General features: G+C 63.0%; 1 protein-coding gene across 1 annotated transcript; it reads left to right on the top strand.

Annotated features, from left to right (window-relative positions):
* The first annotated feature begins 968 nt into the window (after positions 1-968).
* Positions 969-8,920, top strand: CLBA1 (clathrin binding box of aftiphilin containing 1). The gene is made up of 6 exons (XM_087818508.1): positions 969-1,009; positions 3,782-4,197; positions 5,409-5,693; positions 6,670-6,797; positions 7,622-7,714; positions 8,801-8,920. The coding sequence occupies exons 1-6, from the start codon at positions 969-971 to the stop codon at positions 8,918-8,920; spliced, it is 1,083 nt and encodes a 360-aa protein (XP_087674634.1).
* The last annotated feature ends 1,708 nt before the right edge of the window (positions 8,921-10,628 follow it).

Raw genomic sequence — 10,628 nt, 5'->3', positions numbered from 1 at the left:
GGGACCCCTGGCTGGCCAGGGCCTGGGGGAGGCTGGGGCAGGGACCTTTTCTGGGGCTACTTCTGCCTGTGGCCTTGGAGAGGGCTGGGGGGTTTACACCGTCCTGCTGGGGCCTTGCTTGCTCTGTAGCTGGGGGTTAACTCAACACAGGCCCCAGATTCAGGATGGTGTGAGCAGGGACGCCCACCCCAGGGCCTGCCCCTTCCCCTCTCCTGCCTGCTCTGAGGGAGGCTTGCATCACCTGCTGTGCTCACCCCCAGTACCCCATGTACCCCCTGGGGCCATGTGGGCCCCATTTTATCTCCAGGAGGCCCTGGCCCCTCAAGCAGTGTACCCCACAGTGTGCAGAGGGAGACTGCCCAGAAGTCAGCCCTTGCCCCCAGGCCAGCCAGACAGGGCCCTGCCTGCACCTGCTGGACCCCTCTTCCCATCCCACCCCTCCTCCCACCTGCAGGGCCCTGGAAGCCCCAGCCCGGTCCCAGGATCACAGGGCCTGACAGGGAAAAAGCTGCCCAGGTGGGACCTAGGAAGCTCATCTGTGGCTCCCCTGCCTGTCCCAAGCCCCAGCCGAAGCCTGGCCATGTGCCTGCCGCAGAAGTCTGTTGCTGCCAGGAGCCGCTGTCATCACACATAGCACCAGCCCTGTCCTGAAGTCCCCCTCTGGGGATAGATGCCCTACTTCAGAAGGCCACAGCATCTGGGCATGGCTCAGGAACTGCTGTCCCCCCAAGGCACAGAGACAAGGGCCCAACTCGCACCCTGGCACACACATGGCCCCACACCACCCCTGGGTACCACCCCATGAGGTGGGGGCTGTGGTGGTTCTGTAGTGCTCTCTCCAATTGACACAGGCTCAACCTCCTCCCCAGGACCACCAGGCCAGGGACACCGGGGACCACAGCCAGCCCTGGCCTCGGCCTGATGGTCAGGGGTCCCAGGCTTGCCTGCAGCCTCCCAAGGTTGGGTACATGGGTACCAGGACTGGGATGCAGAGCACAGTGGAGCCAGGGTGAGGAGCTGGGGCTGCCAGCCTCTGCAGCCTCTGCAGGCCCTGGCTCCTGGGCAGAGCCCCCACCCACCCTGACCGGGTTCTCCGCCTCTCCAGGCAGCAGGGACGCCCACAGCATCAATGATTGATGTTTCTTTGAGGCAGCCGCAGCAGCATAAGCAAAAATAGCTCTTGCCATTGTCCCTGCCCTAGCCCAGCCCAGCCAGAGGGGCACAATGGGGTGGTTGGGGCACCTGGACCTCCACAGCTGCCCCCCACCCTATTTAGCAGTGCTGGGGCTCTGGGATGGACTGAGATGTCCTTTCTGAGAAGGGCCTGGGAGGGCCACATGGGCTCTTTCTCCTGACCACACTGCACCCACCCCCTTCATGGCCTCTTGGGGAGTTGTGGCTTATGTCCTGTACCCCCACTTTAATGGGGACCTACCCCTCTAGCCAGTTCTCCCCCAGCTGATGGAGCCATTTAACCTTGAACACTGCCTGCCCTGCCCACCCACGTGGATATCCCATGTCATGGTGCTGACCTGAGGAGCCAGGGGCCACCTATCAGCTACCTGGGCTGCCCTCACCCCTCTCCTTCAGCCAGGGCTGAGCACTGAATGTCGGGATCACCTCTGCTGCCACCTCCGAGTCCTGACTCACCCACGGAGCACTTCCTCAGTGGGGTCACCAGGTGTATGAGTGTCCTGTGGCCCCTGTGACAAATAACCACACACACAGTGGTTTAGCCCCACATGCATTCATTCTTTTACAGTCCCCGGGGTGTGTATGGGGTTGGGGGGCTGTGTTCCTTCTGAGGGTTTCAGGGGAGATCCATTCTTTGCTTTTTTCAGCCTCTCGAGGCCGCCTGCATTCCCTGGCTCCTTGCTCCGCATCACTCCAACCTCTGCTTCCGTCCTCCCATCCTCTCTCAGACTCTGACCCCCTGCCTCCCTCTTTAAAAAAAATTTAATTTTTTAAAATTTATTTTTTTATTGCATTTATTGGGGTGACATTGGTTAGTAAAATTATGTAGGTTTCAGGCGTACAATTCTATAAAACATCATCTGTATATTGTATTGTGTGTTCACCACCCCAAGTCAAGCCTCCTTCCATCACCATCTATCCCCCTTACACACTCTTCCACCCCCATCTCCGTCTGGTAAGGACCCCCGTGGCCACACTGGGCTCAACAGCATAGCCCAGGACCACCTCCCATCTCAAGAGCCTTAATAATGTCTGTGAAATTCCTTTTACCTTGTAAGGTCCCATATTCACAGGTTCTGGGGGTCAGGACGTGGACTTGTCTAGGACACCAGGTAATGCGTGTGCCTGGGTCATTTCACCCTGCACCCTGAGGGCCTCAGCGCTGTCCTCCCCCTCCCCCGAGGTCCAGACAGGGAGTGGGGAACTTCAGAAGAGCGGCTCTGGCGCTGGCGACACTTGTCACTCAGGCCTTTGGGCCTGGGCCTCAGCTGCCCCGCACAGGAGGACAGCACTCCTCCACCGGTTCCTGCTCCCTGGGCTGAGAAGGCAGCAAGGACGGCGGGTGGACAGCAGGGCCACCTGGGGCCGAGGCTGCCCGCGGGTGACATCGAGGCAGGAGAGCGCCAGCTGCGGTCGCCCCTGCAGGGCCGCCCCGGGGCTGCCCCCTGCCGGGCGGGCTGACCGCGCTGCTCACGCGCTGCGGGGCTGGCTGCTGAGCCCGGGAAGCAGGGAGCGGGCAGGAGGCCGCGGTCCCCGGGTCAGCGCATGATCTCATCTGGTCATTTTTTAAAGTCGTACTTTCAGTAGCTTGGCTGAGAAGGACCAGGGGGAGAGGGCGATTCGTGCACACGGGACGGGCCCGGGAGGAGCCCGAGAGGCCAGAGGGCGGGACCGGTGAGCGGGCAGGTGGGCTGCAGCGGGTGCGCACGGGGCTCGCTCGCCGCGGCCGACCGGGGGGAAGAGCCTGCGCGGCGCGGGAGGGCGAGGCTGCCCGCGGTGCGCCCGCCTGGGGATGGCGGCGGGCGGGGCTGCTGACCCGGCCGAACGGGGCTCTACGCGGGCTCGGGAGGCGGGACGGAGCCCCTTCCGCGCCGCACGTCGGGAAGGACCGGGCCGGGCTCGGAGAGGCAGCCAGGCAGGCGGCCGCCGTCCCCGGAGCCTGTGGAGGAGGCACCGCAGGGCCCGCCCGCGTGCAGCGCGCGGGGCGGCGGCCGCAGGGCTCGTTGCAGCAGCGGGAGCGGCGTCTGGGAGGCGCGGAGCTGCCGAGCGCCGCAGGGGGCGGGGCCTAACGCTGCCACGCCCCGCGCGGCGCCGGAGCGTGACGTCCCCGTGGCGACGCCGGAAGCGCGGCTGGTGCGCGTCGTTGCCGGGCAACCGGTGCGCGCTGGACCCCGGGCTGGGAGCTGCGGACGGCGCTCGCGGGCCCAGGGGCGACGTGGCCTCGGTGGGTGCCGGCCGGAGGCGGGTCCCGGGACCCGTGCGCGCCCGAGCTCGCCCCTCCGGAGCCACAGGCCGAGCCCCGCGGGGGTCTCGGTGGCCGCCCCGTTAGGGACCCCCCGGAGCCCCGACCGCCCCCTCGGGGACTGCGCTGCGTCCTCCCTGGCAGCCCGGACTCTCCCCTGCTCCGGCCGGACTGGGCCTCGCTGGCCCCTGACCGCCGCCCCTCCCCCCCCCCGGGCTCGGGCCGCCCCCTCGGCACCTGGGTGTCTCTAGGACCCGCCCCTGTGCGCGGAGGAGCCCCGGGCAGGAGCCCCGCCACTTTCCCTGGGTGGCCAGGCTGCGTACGTGGCCTGGGTCCCTTCCGCAGCGACACTGGACCCCCGCGCGGCCCTCCGCACTCCCGGGAAGCCACCAGCAGCTACGGGGTGGCGGGCGCAGCCCTGGGCCGTCCGGGTGCGGCCGTGCGCGCGTCTCCCGAGCGTCCCGCCCTCGGTGCGGGCTGGAGACGCCCACAGGCAAGGCCCGTGGCGCCGCGGCGAGCGCCTGGCCAGATGCCCCCTCTCAGTGGGTCTCCGAGTGACCTCAGACAGGACGCAGGCGGGGTCTCCGTCCACCGGGCTTCCGCGGACGGCGGGGCGAGCGACGCCCCCGGAGGCAGAGTAGCGCCCGCGGGCGGTGCGCGCGGACCCGCTGCGCGCTCCCTGCCGCCCCCGCCGTACGGGGAGGCCCGCAGCTCCCGAGCCGCCAGGAGCCGCTTCTGCCCGGGAGCCTGGCTCCCAGCAGGTGGACCCTGGGCGGCGGGCGCCCGCCTCGTCTCCGCTTCAGAGGTGTTTCCAAGGAGCGCAGGGAGCGTTTTATTCGCCCGGAGGCCGCAGGTCTCGGGCCGCGGTGGGCCGGCCGGGGCGGGTCTGCTGCGCGCCGCCTCTGCCCCCTGCCGCGCGGAGCCGGGGGAAATGGGCGCCCACCCCTCCTGGCTCTGGCCACGTCGCCTCTGCCCCCGCCCCACTCCCACCTACCGGGCTGTGCGGCCCTGGCCGCGGGTCAGGGCGCCTGAGGACTCGGCAAGAGCCCTTCAGCGTGTGCACAGCGACGGGGCGCGGGCCGGGCCGAGGCGCCCACCCCTCGCCCCCCGTGGGACCCGACGGCCACGTGGTCCCACCCGCGTCGCCGCTGCCTCTGCCCCTCTTCCTCCGCCGTCTCTCCCCAATCGCCGTCAGCGCGGAAGTCTAAGGGAGCCCCCAGGGGAGAGGCGTGGCCGGTTCTGGGGCCCGACGGCCTGTTTTCTGAACCAGGCGGTTCCCGGGCCTCTGACGAGCTCCCGTTCCCGTCAGCGCGGCGCTCACGCTGGTTTTGAAAACAGGACTTGTCTTCCCGCCGAGGGATGAGTCGAACTGTTAGAGCACAGCGTGAAGTCTGTGAGAACCCGGGGAGGCGGGACGCGGCTCCCGCAGTGCGGGGCGCGGGGATGCTACACTGAGCGGGGTGCGTGCACCGGCAGGGATGCGTGCACCGGCTGGGATGCGTGCACGGCGCGGGGGTGTGTGCACCGGGCGGGGGTGCGTACATCCAGCGGGGATGCTACACTGAGCGGGGTGCGTGCACCGGCAGGGATGCGTGCACGGCGCGGGGATGCGTGCAACCGCCAGGGATGCGTGCACGGCACGGGGATGCGTGCACGGCGCGGGGGTGCGTACATCGAGCGGGGATGCGTGCACGGCGCAGGGGTGCGTACACCGCGTTCTCCCAGTCCCCCAGCCTTGCGGTTTCCTACGCCCGCCCCCACCTCGCGCCGTCGGGGCCTGCAGACCTCAGGTCCTTTGCGAGAAGTGCCCCGCTGGTTGTGCGGGTGGATTTCACAGCCAGTTAACACGCGGGAGACGGGGCTAACATGTAACATGGGAGCCTGTCTTTCTTTCCCGCGTCACTGACCCTAGTCCCCCTTTTCCCATACACTGGTTTTCATCAGCGATTTTGCACAGCTCCGTGATTTTTAGGGATGATCGCGTCATGTGATAGCAGTGGTGACGTACAATCATTCACAAATTTCACTTGTACAGGAATGATGTGTGTGGGACAGGATGACGTCCCACGTGTATTTCTCCTGAGCTTGGTATGTTTTTCTTTTATTTTTCAGCCCATTCTCAGCTATGAGAATATTTTTAGGTTTGCTTTTCAAGAAGTACCAGCCCAGCAGGCGACTGAAGATGTCTCTGCCTTAGACCACTTCCTAGAGATGGGCGGTGAAGGAGCGCCAGGCTGCGGATCTGGGCATAAATGGTAGCCATGAACTGACAACTCCCCATTTATACTTTGGGTTGACAAAACAGACCCACGGGGCATTTTGTTTCTAGCTTTGAAGTGCATGGTCTCTCCCGAGAACTCAGCAGAGGGCCAGGTGGCACGGGGTTGGTGTCCAAGCCCCAGCCCCTCTTTTTGGAGCCATATTTAGCCTCTCCCCAGCTGCCCCTCAAGCTCACTTGAAGCAAAGTGGGCCCGGTGGTGGTGGTGCCAGCTCCTCAGGTCTCAGTGGGAGTGCTGGGGGTGTGGGTGGGACTAGGGGGCCTGGGCAGAGGGCACAGGGGCCTCCTGGGGGACTTGGCCAAGTGATCCTCTGACAGAGAAAACACCCCAGTGCCCTGGAGGGACATTCTCGGCCCCCAGGGACAGCCTGCCTGTGTTCCTCCTGCTGCCTGCAAGGCTGCGGTCCCGGGCCAGTTACCGAGGGGAAATCCCGAACCCTGCTGTGAGTAGGCAGCTGGGAAATGATTCTGGCACTTAGCGCTCTGTCCCCTCCTGTGGTTGTGTGCCTTCCCTTCCCCTCCAGGGGTGGCCTGGCGGCAATGGATGGCACCTAGACATTCACTCGCTCTCCAGTAAGCATTTGTTCTGCTCTCATTTGTGCGATCTTTGTGGCACCAGCATGGGCCTGGGCGTCTGAGACCGTCAGGGAAGAAGACCAGGGAAATACCTGGCTGCATGGTGCTTCCTCCCCTTGGAGAGGACACTCGGTTATGAAAATGAGTCACTTGGTGCCAGGGACATGCTGCTCTGTGGAAAGAACAGAGCTGGAGGAGGATGAAGTGCTGGGGTCTGCAGGACAGTAGATGCTGTTAGAGCAAGCAGACAACGTCCATGGGGCAGTGGGCCCCTCCCAAAAGGGAAGGCTGTTGGCAGGATTCTGAAAGGTCAGGTGCCCTGCACTGCTGCTGTTCAGAAGGCTTTCTAGGTTGCCTTTTAATTCGTGCATCCCTTCCGGCTCTGAATCTAGAAAATTCTGGAGAGCTCTTCAGAATGCAGACAGCACGTCCACTTCCCGATGCCTCTGGAGTGGGTCCCGCAGCCAGGAAACCTTCCTCCTAGTTCTCGGGGTCAGTGCTGCTCAGGTGAGGTAATCTGGGTGGAGATGGAGCCTTGGGGTACATGGACTTCACAGTGACGGTGCCAGCCACCCTGTGGCCAACAGCCTGCCTCGGAGAGCCATCTGCCTGGGAAACAGCGAGCTGGTCTGCAAGGGCACACCTGCCCCGGGACTTGGAAGACTGAGCCTCCCCAGGGGTGAAGCCGCTGCTCTGTCAGAAGGGTGGGCATCAAGGCCAGGTGGGCAGGGAGTGCAGAGGGGTGCTGGCAGTGGCTGTGGGCACCTACCCTGGGTGCTGGTGAAGGAGGTGGCTGGTTGAAGTGATGCCAACGGGCCAGGACAAGGAGCTGAGGAGGGTGAGGAGACCCAGGTGACAGCAATCTGGCTCATGCAGACTGCCGAGGGCTGGCCTTCAGCAATTGACTGGGCAAAGCCTTTCTCCATGTTTAAGTATCACAGAAATTCCCTTACATGGAAAATACAAAAGGGGCAGGCGGCCTGGTGAAGGCGGGGCACTGGAATGGTTGCTACATTGGCTGAGGGGCAACACTGGGCTAGGAGGAGTCAGAGAGGCCCCTGGCTGTGTCTTGGTGCCAGGAAAACAGGACAGGAGGAGGGAGGGGGAAGCAGCCTGACCAGGATGCTGAGGTGGGATGGCTCTGGCCTGGAGGTGGTGAGGTACAGGGGTCACACAGTCCAGCAGGGAGAGGGCAGCGTGAGGCGATGACAGCCCAGGGTCCTCTGAGTCCGGAGCAAACTGCCCTTTCCCTGCAGTGCAGGAGGGCAGGGCAGAGGACTGGAGCGGAAAGGACCCTTTCCTCCCCTGCTGACGGTGCTTTGCGTCCTCAGAACCTTTGCAGGAACCAGGGTCATGTTTCGGAAGGTTCCGAGCTCAAAGAGCCTGAAGAAGTTGGGGTGCGTGGAGCCCTGATCCAGACTAAGGTGAGCCGCAGACAACTCGCTGGCTGCCTGTCTCCGCGTTTGAGTCAGTCACTCTTTCATTTATTAAAATGCATGTTTCCATCATCCAAGGCAGACATGGAGCATTCCCACCCCTGTGGCACAGCCTGTCACCCGCAAACCCGTGGGGAGGGCTGCAGGGAAGGCAGGACAGGGCTGCATGCCCTGCTCGCCAGTTTTCTCCACCGTCTGAAGTTCCTGCCGCAGCTGTAGTGTCACCTGTCAAGGGGTGGTGGTGGGCTCAAGGCAGAAAGGATGGGCAGGAGAGGGACTTCTTAGAGAAGTCCGCTGGTTAGGGGTCTCCCAGCTGCCCCGACGCAGGTATTAAGGAGGAGCACCATGGCTGGGCCATTCTCCCTTCCAGGAGCATGTGTTGCCCGGGACCCCAGAGCTCTGTACACCCTCCTCCCTGAGGTGGGAGTGGCAGGTGGTGGTGGGTCCACCAGAGGGTCTGCTTTGATGGTGGGTGTGGACAGTGCCCTGTTGGGGAGGGTAGGTATGAAGACTTCATCTCGACTGGGAAGGCGGGAAGGGGACAGCAAGGGTGGGGCCAGATGCACACAGGGGGCTCAGCAGGAGCAAGCCGGGTGTGAACTGGTGCTACCCAGCAGGCAGGTGACAGGTGCTGCGGGGCATGGAGGAAAGGGCCCTCTGTAGGGTGCCCAGCAGGCTGGGTCCATATGCTCTAGGAAAACACCCCAGGGCAGGAGGTAGGTGCAGGGCAGAGGCCACTTTAGAGCAGCGAGACATGTCCATGTGGCTGTCAGGTGGATGCTGCAGGGCGAGAGCAGGAGGGTGGTGGTGTCCTCCATGGAGGCCAGACCCTGCCCAATGCTGTCCTGGGACCACAGGCCAGGTCACAGAGTCACTTGGGACGAGGCCCAACATCCCTCCAGCTGGGGTCCCGTCTGCCCTGGGAGATGTCACAAGCTGTGTCCTGGCGCCTCTGGGTGAGGTTCAGGCACCGCAGGAGAGATGCCGGGGGGAGCACAAGCTGGCAGGGGAGGCGGGTGGCCGGGCTGCGGCACTTCCTGTCGCGTGTGCTCCAGCCTCACGGCGGCCTGTCAGCTCTCAGGAACCCCGGGCGGCAGGCAGGGGCCCCTGATCACATACAGCCTGCCTCCCGCAGGCACAGGCAGCACGTCCCAGCGCCACAGAGGAAGAGGGTGTTCAGGCTGCGTGGCCTGAGAATGACAGTTTCACGGTGGCATTTGCTGAGGCAGGTGCACTGCGTATCTCCATGAGGAGTTTGTTTCCTTATTGGTAGCAGATACCAGAGCTGTTTTGGGGGGTTTCCCAAATCCCAGGTCAGTGTCCCAGGGTCCTTTGGGTAAACCAGTCCTGCGCCCACTGGATCAGTTTAGATGGAGGGTCCTTTGGCAGAGCCAGTCCTCACCAAGAGGCATCAGGGATCCCAGGAGTTGCCCCTAGCCTGACACAAACAAGGTGGCGCCAGAGCCCTCTGCCCTGAGTAGGTGCTGCTGGCCCCTGGGGGTGCCCTCTGAGGAACCCCAGGCCTGCCTGCCTGCACTGCCCGGGGCACCCCTGGGTCCCCACCCAGCAGCCTCTTGCACCCAGAGGGCAAACTTCCCCTAGTTATCAGCTGAAGAAACCCCCCTCTGACAGAGCCAGCAATAAAATTTTATAAAATTTTATTAAATAAAATTGCCTGGATAAGCCGTGTTCTTGCTGATTCACCTGCTCTTTGGGGACTGGTTCCAGAAATCCTGCCACAGCCTTCTCCCCACTCCTCAGGAGGCTGGCGCTCTGAGACTGCAGGGCACCCAGCACCCATGTGGAGGGACGCCAGCCATCACTGTCCCACCAAGGCCAAACCAGAGGCCAGGAGACCACAGTTGGGGGCCAGCCTTAGATGCTAGCACCTTTTACCCAGGTGCCAGACCCAAAGGGTGGCTTAGCAGGGACTACAGTGATGGGCAGGTTTCACCTGCCACTTTGGGGCCCCAGGCCGCCCCATCAGGCGCATGTGGTTTGGGGCTCTATGTTAAGGGGTAGCTCTGATGTTCTGGTGCTGCACACCTGGGAAATGTGCATTCATTCTCATTCTAGTCAGAAAGAGGCGAGTCTGGGAGCTGCTTTTCTACCATGCTGTTCCTCAACACCTTGGAGACTCCAGGGGCCCTGCCGAGTCTTGCCTCCCTCCCAGACTCAAACTGGGATGGGGATGCTGTCACTTTACCTGTTCCCACAGTGCCTCCCTGCCTCCTCGCTATAAGCCACATCCCCATTGTCCAAAACTCAACTCCCCACTCCCCAGCTCTGCCCCTCCAAGCGCCTCTTTCAGTGAATGGTACCACCACCCACCCACCCGGTCCCCAAGCCAGGAGCCATGGCGACCCCCTCACTCCCATCCAGACAGAGCCAAATATGGCTGAGTGTGTCCTGACGTCGGGCCAATCTCCTTGCAGAGGGGGCTTTTGAGAGAAGAGCAACAGGAGGGTGAGGCTGCTGCCAGGGCAGAGAAGCATCTGGGAGCTCAACGGTGTCAGCTGAGTGGGGACCCCAGGGTCCAAGCCAGAACCCACAGGCCTGCCTGGCCCTCCCTGTTCATTTTCTGGATATTTTATATCCAGAAGGCTGGCAAAATAGACCCTGTAGCTACTTCAAAACTGAACAAATAATTTTAAAAGACAGAAATGCTGTAAGACACAAATTACTGATTTAAGTTTATTGCTTCTAAGACACATCCACTTTAAACTACTTTCCACCAGAAGGAAACATTTCAAAACCTGAAGGGAGCAATCATGGTGGCTGAGGGCCACCCCACCCTGCTGTCCCCTGTAGTCACTTCCCGGCCCCTGCCAGGACCAACATCCAGCCTGTGACTGGCTCCTCCCAGGGACAACTCCAGGGATGCCTCTCTTCCTCAGGCCCC

Source organism: Miniopterus natalensis, chromosome 1 (genome assembly GCF_054644295.1).
Source record: "Miniopterus natalensis isolate mMinNat1 chromosome 1, mMinNat1.hap1, whole genome shotgun sequence".
Taxonomy (NCBI): domain Eukaryota; kingdom Metazoa; phylum Chordata; class Mammalia; order Chiroptera; family Miniopteridae; genus Miniopterus; species Miniopterus natalensis.
This window is presented reverse-complemented; position numbering and strand designations above follow the sequence as displayed.